General features: G+C 50.0%; 1 protein-coding gene across 16 annotated transcripts in view; it reads left to right on the plus strand.

Moving 5' to 3' along the window:
* Positions 1-14,373, plus strand: part of TMCO4 (transmembrane and coiled-coil domains 4) — a 126,161-nt gene that overhangs the window by 61,381 nt on the left and 50,407 nt on the right. For all 16 annotated transcript variants that reach the window (XM_007980241.3, XM_007980244.3, XM_037996508.2 and 13 more), the window contains 3 exons: positions 2,113-2,277; positions 3,099-3,235; positions 7,391-7,475. In XM_007980241.3, coding sequence (XP_007978432.3) covers positions 2,113-2,277; positions 3,099-3,235; positions 7,391-7,475 — 387 coding nt within the window. The remainder of the gene's footprint in view (positions 1-2,112; positions 2,278-3,098; positions 3,236-7,390; positions 7,476-14,373) is intronic.

A 14,373-nucleotide genomic window follows, 5' to 3' on the forward strand; every position in this document is an offset into this window, starting at 1 on the left:
TTTTTTTTTTTTTTTTTTTTTTTTGAGATGAAGTCTTGCTCTATCACCAGGCTGGAGTGCAGTTGCACAATCTCGGCTCACTGCAACCTCCACCTCCCAGATTCCAGCGATTCTCCTGCCTCAGCCTCCTGAATAGCTGGAATTACAGGCACGTGCCACCATACCCAGCTAGTTTTTTATTTTAGTAGAGACGGGGTTTCACCATGTTGGCCAGGATGGTCTCGATCTCTTGACGTTGTGATCTACCCACCTCAGCCTCCCAAAGTATACAACGCCTTATGCAGCATCTCCTGTGATCCCCACCACACCTGTGAGTCAGATGTTATTATTCCATCCTTACAAATGTGGAAACCAAGGGTCAGAAGGACACTGTGCCTTGCTGTGAGTCACACCAGTGGAAGCCGTCGAGCTGGGTTCGGAACCCAGGCTGACATCAAGCCCGTGCTCCTCGCTGTCCTGGGCCCATCTCCTCTCTGGGGGCTGACTATCACCTTATCCATAATTAGAGGCAGTTGATCCCTAAGTTGTTGCTGAGCTGAGACAGGGTCCCCACAGAGGGAGGGGAGCAGCTGCAGGGTTGTCCTCATGCAGACGTGGCACCCTGCAGGTAAGGATGAGCTTTGGGGCAGGCAGGTAGAGGCCTGAGGTGGATGCTCAGAACCTGCAGGCCGCCCCAGGAAGCTGTCTCCACCCCTCTATTCCCACATGGTGTTTAATGAACACTTACTGTGTGTCACATCAACAGGCTTTGGGAATACAGTGTTTGATAAAACAGATTGTAGGAGAGGCACATGTCAAACAGGATGTGAAAATAGTGAATAATTACAGACTGTGATAAGAACTTATGGGAAGAGTGGAGGGTGCATTTGATTTGTCAGAGGAGCCGGGAAGGCTTCCGCATGGAAGAGGCAATTGGACTGGAATCTCAAGGACAAGTGGTAGTAATCTAGGGGAACTGATATATGATCTGGGAGCTCATGAAGAGTTTTAGGCAGGAGTGGGAGAAGATTTGTGTTTTGAAAAAGTCACTTGCACTGGGCGCAGTGGTTCACGCCTATAATTCCAGCACTTTGGGAGGCCGAGGCGGGTGGATCACTTGAGGTCAGGAGTTCGAGACCAGCCTGGCCAATATGAAACCCCGTCTCTACTAACAATACACAAAAATTAACTGGGTGTGGTGGTGGGTGCCTATAATCCCAGCTACTCAGGAGGCTGAGGTAGGAGAATCACTTGAACCCAGGAGGCAGAGGTCGCAGTGAGCCAAGATGGTGCCAGTGTACTCCAGACTGGGAAACAAAGCAAAACTCTGTCTCAAAAAAAGAAAAGAAAAACCACTTGGGCCACAAGCAGAAATGCATGGGGGCCAGATTAGGGACCCCTCTGTGCTCCTATCCTGAAGGCAGCCAGGTGGGCAAGGAAGGAGGGGATGAGGGAGGCAGGTGTCATGGTTATACTTTCCGACTTGGCATCGACCGCTACAGTGGTGCTTTCTCATCCTCCTCCCGTGGGTCATTTGATATTTATATTTTCTCAGTGAGAAAATTGAGGCTCAGGAAAATTAGATGAGCCAGGAAGATGATAACAGAGCCGGGCTCAAACACCTCTTCCCCAAATTTCTAGCTATCTCCCAGGCCATGTTTGTCAAATCAAGATGCCGCAGACTCATGGCGCCGCACTGCTGGTCCCATTGTGTGCTCTCGTTGTATGTCATGAGCAGCTTAATATCAGAATTATTTCAGCATGAGAGAAAATAACCCTTTACATATATCATAGTTCAAACACACTTCATTCTTATGCCTACCCTATGAAGGGAGGTAAACCATCTTCCCACTTCACATAGAAGCAAAGCGAGGCTCAAGGTGAGATAGTGATGTACCCAGGGTCACTTGGCTTCTAGTGAATGCAGGAGCTGGGATGCGAGCCCAGCCTGCTGACTCACTGGGCTGCACAGAGCTCCGTTAGCTCTGCTGACAGCTGCCACTCATTGGCAGGGGGTGGACCTCTTGTCTTCCAACAAGGGAGAGTGGTCCTGGTGCTACCTGTTTGGGGTGATGGGGTGGGGCATCCTCTGCCACAGACAAGAGAGACTTCACCTACCTGTGATCTCCCCAGGCACCTTCAGTGCCCCATGGGCCGCCCTGGCTCACAGCCGTGAGCAGTACTGCCTGGCCTGGGAAGCCAAGTACCTGATGGAGCTCGGCAACGCCCTGGAGACCATCCTCAGTGGTCTCGCCAACATGGTGGCCCAGGAGGCTCTAAAGTACACAGTATTGTCTGGTAAGCACCCCCACCTGCCCCACAACAACAGCATGCCCACTGCCTTCATCCTACAGTGGGAGCATAGTTTTACATGCCCAAAGCCCCCAGGGCATGTACCGTGCTGGACTCTAGGAACACAGAGAGGTTAAGGCCTCATTCCTGTCTGGGAGAAGTTTATGATCCCTATGGAGAGAAGACAGGTAAACAGCCAGTCGCATGATCTGTCTGTCAGCTATTGCTGCGCGACAAGCCACCCCAAAACTCCGTGGGGTGTTTACTGTAAAGTTCAGGATGCTGGAGTTGGCGGATCTTAGCTGGGCCTATGGGTCAGCTGACCATCCACCAATCAGTGCTGGCCTTGTCTGAGGCTACTCGGCTCTGCTCCATTTGTCTCTCATCTTCCTGCTGGGATGAGCAGGCAAGCCCATGTCAATGACGGAAGCGCAAGAGGCTAGCCCTAATGCACGAGTCTATTTTAAGCCTCACATCTACTAATGTCTTTGGCAAAAGCAAGTAATATGACTGAGTCTAGAGGGGATGGGCAGGGCAGGGGGCCCCACTGCAGAGTTATGAGGCAAAGTGGGAGGGTACAAGGTGTGGAGACGAATTGGGGCCCTCTCATACGTGACAAGGGCTTGAGCAGAAGGGATTGAGTCCGTATATCAGAAATTCATGAGTTTCAGATTGCTTTGCTCGTTAGCAGTTCGACAATACTTGGCAAGCTTGCAGGTCCAAGTTAGAGACTGCATGCATTCGTTCCAGCATCTGTTAGCCAGTCACTTCCCTAGTAGGACCCTAGGATGGGGGCCATTCCCTTCATCACTGTCTCACCTCCCCAGGCATTGTGGCTGCCCTGACCTGGCCAGCCTCACTCCTCAGTGTCGCCAATGTCATCGACAACCCCTGGGGGGTGTGTCTCCATCGATCAGCAGAGGTTGGCAAGCACCTGGCGCACATCCTGCTTTCCCGGCAGCAGGTACCTGGGAATGGCTGTGTGGGCGTGGCATGGGGCAAGAGGGGAAGTCAGGGGCTGACTTGTTCACAGACATCAGCCTTAGAGGCAAGGCTACTTGGAGGAGGGGCAAGGCTACTTGGAGGTGACCCAATGGTTTTGGGGAGATGAGGAGTCCTTGCTGCCCCTCCAGTTCAAGTAATGAATGTGTCCTAGGATGAACAGTAGCAATTATAGACTCTGCAGCTCTAGCAGGTATGTAGGTGAGCACTGAATAACAGGGGCATCTGCAGGTAGGAACAAGTCTGGGGGACTCTGGCAGAAGCAAAAGTGGCTCCTGGGTGGCAACTCTTCATTCAAGCATTGAGGATAATCGTTGGGCTCACTGGGGCGATACTTCAGTGGAAACCACTGACTCAGTTTGCAGTGAAGCCAGTAAAGTGAATAAGACCAGGTGCCTCAGCTGGCCACCAGTGGAATTCCCACATGCTGGTAGCCTGGTGTTCCTTCCCAGAAGTGTAAAGCTACTTTGTGAGGTCATCTTCGGTGGTTTAAATACCGTGTAAAATGGTTGGGAAGAGACATCATCATAATACTTTTTAAATTTGAATCCAGTAAAGATGTACTTACCAACAGAATAAAACCATCCCCTTCAAAATAAACTCGAGTAAATGGAGACAAAAGCTTGAGAAATAGTCCCAGAAATGATTGCATTGTCAGGATTTGTTTTAGCTGGAAGTGGGAGAAAACCCAAAATAACAATGGCTTAAACAAAGTAGAAGCTTATTTTCCTGGAGAAGCCTAGCAAGGTTGCCTAACAGCCTGCCGTGGTGCAGAGGCCCAGGTTCCTGCTACCTTGTTGCTCTGTGATCTTGACCTTGTATCCAAGATGGCATCATCTGAGCTCCAGAGAGCAGGAGAAAGGAAGAACTGAAGAACAAACAACAAAGCCGTACAACATTTCAGCTGGTGTCTTGCTGGCCAGAGCCTAGTGACATGACCATTCCTAGCTGCCACAGAAGCTGGGAAATACAGTACTTATTCTAAGTGACGATAAACCCAGCTGAAATTCAATTACTATGGAAAAAAAGGGAGGATGGATGCTGAGGGACGACAACTAGCAGTTCCTGCCATGCAGGTAAACTGCTTGAGAAACTGGCCACCGCCTTCAATCCCTGTGTCTTTGTCAAAAGAAACAGAAAAGTCCTTTGGCAGGCTTGACTCTAAGGCAAAGGCCAAAGTGGCATTGGCTTAGACAAGATAGAAGTTTGTTCTCTCCCAAGTAACAGTCTGGGTGTCAGCATCTGGGGCAAGCTGATGTGTTCATTTCCTACTGCCATTGTAACAAATTACCACAAATTTACCAGCGGAAAACAAATTTACTATTTTACAGTTCTGGAGGTCAAAAGGCAAAAATGCATGCCTTAGGGAGGATCCCCTTTCCTTGCCTTTGCCAGCTTTCAAAGGCCCCATTCCTTCACCATCAAAGCCAGCAGTGTAACACCTTGAAATCTCTCTATTCCTCGGCTTCCATCGTCACATCACCTTCTGTCTAACTGATGCCTCCTGCCTCCCTCCTGTAGGGACGCTTGTGATGACCTTGGCTCCTCCCAAATAATCCAGAATCATCTCCCCATCTGAAGATCCTAAACTTAATCACGTCTGCAAAAATCCTTTGTTGGCCTCGTGGGCAAGGTGGTTGGTTCATGCCTATAATCCTAGCACGTTGGAAGGCCAAGGCAGGCAGATTTCTTTAGCCCAAGAAACCAGCCTGGGCAACACGATAAACCCTGTCTCTACAAAAAAATACAAAAATTAGCTGGGTGTGGTGGCTTATGCCTGTAGTCCCAGCTGTTTGGGAGGCTAAGGTGGGAGGATCACTGGAGCCCAGGAGGTGGAAGCTGCAGTAAGCTGTGATTGCATCGCTGTACTCCAGCCTGAATGACAGAATGGGACCCTGTCTCAAAGGGCCAACCGGGCACAAGTGGCTCATGCCTGTAATCCCAGCACTTTGGAAGGCCGAGGTGGGCAGATCACCTGAGGTCAGGAGTTTAAGACCAGTCTGGCCAACATAGTGAAACCCTGTCTCTACTGAAAATACAAAAATCAGCTAGGCGAGGTGGTGTGCACCTATAATCCCATCTACTCACGTGGCTGAAGCATGAGAATCACTTGAACCTGGGAGGCAGAGGTTGCAGTGATCCCAGATCGTGCCACTGCACTCCAGCCTGGGCGACAGAGTGAGACTCCGTCTCAAAAATAAATAAATAGGCCAGGTGCAGTGGCTCACGCCTAATCATCCCAGCACTTTGGGAGTCTGAGGCGGGTGGATCGCTTGAGGTCAGGAGTTGGAGACCAGCTTGGCCAACATGGTGAAACCCTGTCTCTACTAACAATACAAAAAAAAAAAAAAATTAACTGAGTGTGATGTCACGTACCTGTAGTGCCAGCTACTCAGGAGGCTGAGGTAGGAGGATCGCTTGAGCCCGGGAGGTGGAGGTTTCAGTGAGCTGAGATCACACCACTGCATTTCATTCAGCCTAGGCAACAGAGCAAGACTGCATCTCAAAAAAAAAAAATTAATTGAAATAAAATAAATAATAAATAAATAAATAACAAAGGCCCTTTGCTGTACAAGGCAACATTCACAGGTTCCAGGGATTAGGATGAAGACATCCATGGGAAGGCATTATTCTGTCTCCTACATGGGCAGCTTCGTAATATTGGAAGTCCAGCCTCCTTCACTCTCCTGGCCTCTCATCCTGAGCACTGGGCTTCTCTCTCTCTCTCTCTTTTTTTTTTTTTTTTTTTTTGACGGAGTCTCGCTCTGTCACCCAGGCTGTAGTACGGTAGTGTGATCTCAGCTCACTGCAACTTCTGCCTCCCAGGTTCACTGATTCTCCTGTCTCAGCCTCCCGAGTAGCTGGGACTACAGGTGCCTGCCACCACACCTGGCTAATTTTTGTATGTTTTTAGTAGAAATGGGGTTTCACCATGTTGGCCAGGCTGGTCTCAAACACCTGACCTCAAGTGATCTACCCGCCTTGGCCTCCCAAAGTGCTGGGATTACAGGTGTGAGCCACCGTGCCTGACCGGGCTTCTCTCTTGTCCAAGACAGATCTTCCCGCATTACGTGTGTGTTTCAGACAGTGGGAGGTAGGGAAGTAGGGATGAGGAGTATGCCTAGAAGTCACAGCTTTTGCTTGCCTTCAGTCCCTTGGCTAAGTCTCAGCCCTGTGGCCACCCCCAGCTATGGAGGAGTCCGGGAGACTTCGTCTTTGGCTGGGTGGCCGCATGCCCAGGCAAACTCAGGAGTAAAGGACAAAGGGGAGAATGATATTGGGCAGCAGCCAGCAGGGTTGGCACAAAACTCCTGCGGGATTTGAATACTGTTTAACCAAGGATTTTCTACTTGGTAAGTGGAGTGGTGTGGGGGTGTGGAATACGTGCATTGGCACAAAACTAAGGAAAAGGAATAGACTGATAAAACCAGGCTGGGCATCCAGAGTTCATCCACTCCCCTCGTCTCCTTCCGTGTAAGCTTGTACCCAGACACCCCCAGATAACTTTCATTTTCTTTAGAGTCTTCACATAATGAGTTGCCTTTTTTACAAGTCCTTGAGTCAGAAAATTCCTCTTTCCATCTGACTTACTACCTTATCTTGTCACTTAGAGCCAATATTTTGTGCCCCACCTTCCTATCTAGAAACAGAACAGTTGTCCCTCCCTTGTCACTTTTGCCTTTTTACCCCTCACACCCGGGGGTGCCTTCTGTCTAATCTCCCCAGCTCCAGAAGGGGTCCCGCAGCCCTGCAGCCATTTGCCACAAGGCAGATCAGTCCAAGGGAAGTTGCTCTTGTAATTGACTAGCCCCGTCTCCTGGGGAAGATGAGATGGTGGCTGGGTAATGGTTTGAGATGAAAGGGAATTAACCCAGCCAGGAGCTGCCTGTTGGCCTTGGAGGAAGCCAATTTCAGCAGCAGGTGCACTCCTGCATAAATGAGGGTCCTGACTCTGCTGATTAAGACATCAGAGCTCAGGGACCGCAACAGCACATGCATGATTCATTAGATGAGAATCAGGTAGTAAGGAATGTGCAAAGGCTGCCCTCCTCAGGCCTGATGTTTTGCTAGAACTGGCCGTATTCCCTCCAGACACCTGTGTCCTTTTTCCCTTCAGGGCCGGCGACCTGTCACCTTGATTGGCTTCAGCCTGGGAGCCAGAGTCATCTACTTCTGTCTGCAGGAGATGGCTCAGGAGAAAGGTGAGCATGGATTATTGACAAAGACAGAAACCCCTTCACAAGCTCGTTCCCCGGGACAGAGGTTCTGGGCCAGGGGCCATGAGCCTTGCAAAATGTGTTCCCAGTTCTTAGAAATAATAGTTAAAAGTTAAAAATAGTTTAAAAATCAAGAAAAATCATCATCAAACTTTGGAAAATTATTTTTTGTACATACATTACAGTAGATGCAAGATGGACCATCCTGTAATAATGACCCTGGCTTTTGCATCCTGATGCACTTTCTCAAGTGGGAATGAAGGGGAGAAGAAGTTCAAAATCAAGGTGTCGGCAGGCCCACGTTCCCTCTGAAGGCTCTAGGGGAGGATTTTTCCTGTCTCTTCCGGCTTCTTGTGGCTGCCAGCAGTCCTTAGCATTCCTTGGCTTGTAGACACATCATTCCAGTCTCTGCCTGTTGTCTTCTCTTCTCTCATAAGGACAGACAGTCATTGGATTTAGGGCCCACTCTCTTCCAGGGTGATCCCATCTCAAGATCATTTACTTAATTATATCTGCAAAGACCCTTTTACCAGATAAGGTCACGTTCACAGGTTCTGGGTGGACATATCTTCTGGGAGTTCACCATTCAACCACACACAGACACCCTTGGGAGTGTGTCATGCTTCCAGTGTCATCCTTTCTGTGCAAGGCAGTGAAAAGCTTGAGGGCCCCTGCTCCTGGCCTTGGGTAGGTGAGGTCTCCAGGGCAGAATACTGGTTTTGGACAGATCTGCCAGCAGGGACTGCCTGTAGGAGGGGCTGGCTGGGAGAGTGAATTGCCGAGCCTGGGGCACCTGGAGTGGTTCACTGCTCCTGGGACATGAGCTCACCTTCTCTCAGTGGAATGTAGCAGCAGCAGGACTCTGAAGGCAAGAGAAGGAACTCAGAGAGAAATTGCTGAACCTGGGAGCGGAGAGTGGATGGGAGAGAAGTGTTGGAACTTAATATGATTTGGCTGTGTCCTCACCCAAATCTCATCTTGAATTGTAGCTCCCATAATCCCCGCATGTCGTGGGAGGGACGTGGTGGGAGGTGATTGAATCATGAGGGCAGGTTTTGCCCGTGCTATTTCTATGATAGTGAATAAGTCTCACGAGATTTGATGGTTTTATTTTTTTTTTATTTTTTTTTTTTTTGAGACGGAGTCTTGCTCTGTTGCCCGGGCTGGAGTGCAGTGGCCGGATCTCAGCTCACTGCAAGCTCCGCCTCCCGGGTTTACGCCATTCTCCTGCCTCAGCCTCCCGAGTAGCGGGGACTACAGGCGCCCGCCACCTCGCCCGGCTAGTTTTTTGTGTTTTTAGTAGAGACGGGGTTTCACCGTGTTAGCCAGGATGGTCTCGATCTCCTGACCTCGTGATCCGCCCGTCTCGGCCTCCCAAAGTGCTGGGATTACAGGCTTGAGCCAATTTTGATGGTTTTATAAAGGGCAGTTCCCCTGCACGCGTTCTCTTGGTTGCCACCATGTAATACATGCCTTTGCTTCTCCTTTGCCTTCCACCATGATTGTTATTTGTTGCTGCAAAACAGTCTCTCCAAACACGGTGGCCAAAAGCAGCAATAACTGATCATTTCTCACAATTCTATGAGTTGACAAGACCGTTTCCCTTTCCTGCCTGGGCTTAGTCATACAGTTGTAGTCAGAGCTGAAACACCCAGAAGGTCCAAGTTGACCTCACTCGTGTATCTGGCCATCGGTGCTGGTTTGTCGGCCAATGCAGACTCCTCCCTGCTCTCCAAATCTACTTCTCCCGGGGAAGCCTTTGAAAAGTTGCCATCCTCTCTGCTGTCATCATTTTGCTTCTTTCCTTGTCATCTTTCCCTCTCTGGCAGCAAACCATCTATCTGCCAGGCTCATTACCTAGAGAGATGTAGTCTTATTAATAGAACTGATTCTTCATTTAGAGGAGAAGGCATGTCTCTGCCTCCAGTTAGCGTAAATGCTATGTTAACTTAAGATCGTTAGTACAGCCAAGCCTTTAATTCCCCTGCCAAACAAACTGAATTAATTACCATTAACCATTTGGCTATGGTAACCAGAAGTGAGGTCAACTATCAGCTGTCCCCGGCATGTGAGGCTGGAAACTGGAAAGAGGGAAGAAGAAGGCAGGTGGCCTCTTGGTGACAGGGCTGGTCAGTGTGACACTGGGAAGTTCCTGCACTACAGCCTTTTGGGGGATGGTTCCCAAAGCAACTTCCTTCCAGCATCTTTCCTGCTTGCTGCTCCTACCCCTGGATCCTCATGGCCCATGGGTGAGATTTGGGGTTTTGGTATTAGGCAGACCTAGATTTGGCTCCTAGCTTTGCCACTGAGTAGCTGTCGGACCTTGGGCTAGTCACTTAACCTCTCTGGGCCTCAGCTTCCTCAAAGGATATGAGCTTTGTGCACTTATCTCAAAGGATCATGGGGGGATGACATAATGAATGTGAGAGTTCCCTGGCCCCAATTTGGGTACAGTCAGTAGATGTCTTCTGAATTCCAACCTGAGGACCTACCATGCACAGGGAACCGTGGTGAGTGTTATATAGATGTCAGAACTTGTCATTTTGTTTCCGCTCTCCAGCCCCACATTAGACATGAACTCCAGGTAGGCAGGGTCTGCCTTGAACCCCGCCGCCCCCACCCGCAGTGCCCACCACAGTGTCCAGTGCACTGTGAGTGGTCAGGAAGATGGAGGAGCTGGACTTTGGGTAAGGGAATGAGGCATGTGCTGCTGTGCCCATGAGCTAGTGTAGACCCACCAGGTCACAGGCAGGCTGTGTTCAGATCACATTCCTTCCTCACCGCAGCCACAGGAGGGAGGTTCCGCCAGTCTCCCTGCTTCAGATGAGAACACTGAGGCTGAGAGGTGAAGCGACGAGAATCCTAAGTGCCAGGATTCAGGCCCAGGGAGTCTGGCCCTGGAGCCCTCCCTCCTAACCACTATGCTGTATTTGGCAGAGGGCAGCTGGACTAGGGTAGGGCATCCCAGAGGGTCGGCCAGCACAGGCAAAGGCGGGGCTCTCAGGGATGTCTAGAAATGGTGGCATCTGGTGTCTCTGCAGCCCACGTAAGAGGGCCCCCACCTGGGGTGGTAGGAAATGCTAACAGGTGAGGGTGGGAGCCTGGCACTATGCCAGGCTAAGGAGTTGGAAACAACTGATTCAACGCTGGGGAAAGATTGAGGTCTTTAAACTGTGGAGTGAATGAGTAATGGAGTGGATCTTGCCAAGGAGGACCTAGGGGCGCTGGTGCTGGGCACCCTACAGTTCACACACATGCGCGCGCACACACACACACCTGCACACATTCATACACGCATCTGCAGACACTCACACGGCAGCAACTCGGCAGATCCCAAGGGCCTCTAATGCCCCCGCCATTCTCTAGATCAGTGCAGATGTTCCAGCATGAGTCACAGGGCCCCTCTCATGATCTGCCTTCAACGCCTTCCCCGCCTCTCTCCACCTCACACGCCGGGCTCCAGCAGACCAAGCTGTATTTCCAGACAATGTTCCCTCTTGGTCCATCCTCTCTATCTCCTTTTCTAGATAATTCCTACTCATTTCTCAGGTCTCACTGTGTCTGGAAGCTTTCCCTCCAATAATAGTGATAATAGTAGTAGTAGTAGCAGTAGCGGTAACCGCAGCAGCACACACTTATGCAATACACTGTGTTTTCATGCGCCAGACACAGTTCTAAGGTCACCATATGTATTATTTCATGGAATCCTTCCAACAGCTCTGTGAGGTAGGTACTATTATCACATCCGTTTTACAGAGGAGGAAAGAGAAATGCAGAGCGCAGGGATTTGTCCAAATCACACGGCTGGGAGGTGGCAGAGCAGGCTGTCTGGTTGGAGATTGTGCGGTCTTCACCCTGTGCTAGACTGTCTCTCCAAGCCACACTCCATTCTTCCCTGAACATCTTTCCCAGCACTGGCCTGTCTCCCAGTTATTCCTCCCTGCTTGCTCATCTGTCTTTCCAGTCCACCAGTAATTGTCACCTAGAAGTACACATCAGCACCACGCGGGCAATTCTTTTCCCAAATATATATATATATGAGGCCCCTATATGGAAGGGATCAGGCACCTCTATTTTGGAAATAGCTCCCCTGGGCAATTGTTTGTGTAGCCTGGCCAACACACAGGGCGAAAGTGAGCAAGGGCCCTGTTTCTCCTTCTTGTCACTGTATCCTTAGCCTATCACAGTGCCTGGCACATACAAGGTACTCGATGGACACATGACCCATGAGCAAAGTGAAGGAATCGATTCTGCATGTCAGGGACAGTGCATGCCCTGCTCAGCCATGTGTGTCCCCAGTGCTTGGCACAGATGAGGACAAATATTTGAGGATAGAAGGGAGTCCTTTTAACATGGGCACCACAGGTCTTCAGCATTTTATTTAGAAAACTTTTTTTTTTTTTTTTTGAGACGGAGTTTCGCTCTTGTTGCCCAGGCTAGAGTGCAATGGCATGATCTCAGCTCACTGCAACCTCTGCCTCCCAGGTTCAAGCAATTCTGCCTCAGCCTCCTGAGTAGCTGGGACTATAGGCGCCTGCCACCACGCCCAGCTAATTTTTTGTATTTTTAGTAGAGATGGGGTTTCACCATGTTGGTCAGGCTGGTCCCAGACTCCTGACCTCGAGTGATCCACCTACCTCAGCCTCCCAAATCGCTGGCTTTACAGGCGTGAGCCACTGTGCCTGGCCTGGAAAACTTCTGTATTGACAGATGAGTAGGTAGTCAGCAAAAACGAAAAAAGAAAAGAGAGAGAGAAAGAGAAAAAAAAGAAAACTTCTATGTTTTAAAAGAAATAGAAGAAACTAGCATCTGAAGCTTTCCAAATGACAAGAATTTGATAGGAATCTGACTCCAAGATGAACCCAGTGGACAAAAGTGCAGCTGGCGTTTTGCCCCCTGTTGTCACCTTCAGAAGGAAGAACTTGGGCACAGAAAACTCTAAACACAGTCTATTTATTTATTTATTTATTTAGAGACGCAGTCTCACTGTGTCGCCCAGGCTGGAGTGCAGTGGCGTGATCTCGGCTCACTGCAACCTCCGTCTCCTGGGTTCACGCCATTCTCCTGCCTCAGCCTCCCAAGTAGCTGGGACTACTGGTGCCTGCCACCAAACCCGGCTAATTTTTAAAAATATTTTTAGTAGAGACAGGGTTTCACCGTGTTAGCAAGGATGGTCTCCATCTCCTGACCTCGTGATCTGCCCATCTCAGCCTCTCAAAGTTCTGGGATTACAGGTGTGAGCCACTGCGCCCAGCCACAGACTTTATTTTTTTAAAGACAGGGTCTCCCTGTGTTGCCCAGGCTGTTCTGAAACTCCTGGTCTCAAGTGATCCTCCTGCCTCAGCTTCCCACAGCACTGGAATTACAGGCATGAGCCACCATGCCCGGCCCCCACAGTATTATTATTCAGCCTGATAGTTTCCCCCCTTATTTCATAACATCCCATCCCTGTCTCATTCATCATCTAGACAGGAGGTGAGAAAAGATGCTGGTCATCCTCTGCCTTGACCTTGGTCAAGAACACACTGAGGCCAGGTCTAATGGCTCATGCCTGTAATCTCCATACTTTGGGAGACTGAGGTGGGAAGATTGCTTGAGCCCAGGAATTCAAGACCAGCTTGGGCAACATAATTTGCCTCTACAAAAAATTAGGCAGGCGTGGTGGCACGTGCATGTAGTCCCAACTTGGGAGGCTGAGGCAGGAGGATCACTTGAGCCCAGGAGGTTGAAGATGCGGTGAGTCATGATCGTGCCACTGCACTCCAGCCTGGGTGACAGAGCAAAAGCCCCACTGAGAGGGGTCTGTCCCTTAGTTGGCCATGGCTTATTCCAAATGTGAGTAGCAGGTGTGCACACATTCACAGACTTGTAGTCGGCTCTCTCTGTGGGACAGAAGGCAGCCCCTCCCATGCAGGTGGGTGCACAGGCCCCACTCCAGTTTAAAAGCCCCACTGCCCATGCCGGCCTTCACAGCATCACAGCATTTCCAGCTGGAAGGAAGATCTCTCTGATGCTAAATCTCGAAGCCATTTATATCCCCAATTTTCCTTTTTCTTTCCAGAGTGTAAGGGAACTCCTGATGGTTCATAGAAATGGGGAGTTGAAAACAAAAGATCACCCACTGCAGAGAGGAACAGAAAGGTCCTGATCCCGAGAGCCAAGCACTCGAGTGTGACCTCCCCGCTTTGGGGACCTGAGGCCAAGGAAGCTGGTGGGGACCAGAGCAGAGCCCTTCTTGCCAGACTGCTTTAACCCACCCCACAAAGCACAAAGCAGAACAAATCAATACAAGGACATAGGGACATACTTGTGATCACAAAAATACACGCACACTCAGGGGCTGGCCCAGCACCAGGCACTTGCAGGGCATGGCAAGGTACAGGCCTCTGCCGTCGTAGATGACGGGCCGCAGGGCTCTTCCCCGCTGAGAAGCTGCCAGCTTAGTTGCCACAAGTGTGTGAGCTCTGGAGTCTAGGCCTCTGGTTTGAATTCCAAACGCACCACGCACCCAGTCACGTAACCTCTCTGAACTCCACTTACATGAGACATAGCCAATAATAGTATCTACAACAGATTTTTGGGAGGATTGTGTTATAGGCAATAATGCATATAAATGCTGGCCTATAATAAGAACCCAGAAGTATTTGCTGAGCATTGATAATTTCCTAGAAACTGTTAATAAATGGGAGTAGGCACGTCATATTATAGCAATCCCTCCCGCATGGATGGCATGGACCCTGGACCTAACTGAAGAAAAATTGGCCTCCCACAGGGTCAGGGCCTCCAGTTTCCACCCCTTCCCATGGCCACAGCGCTTCCTACCCTCTTCCTCAACCATTCCCCTCCCCAGTCCTTGCCTTGTATTACCAGTGGGGCATCTTCA

Source organism: Chlorocebus sabaeus, chromosome 20, assembly GCF_047675955.1.
Source record: "Chlorocebus sabaeus isolate Y175 chromosome 20, mChlSab1.0.hap1, whole genome shotgun sequence".
Classification (NCBI taxonomy): Eukaryota; Metazoa; Chordata; class Mammalia; order Primates; family Cercopithecidae; genus Chlorocebus; species Chlorocebus sabaeus.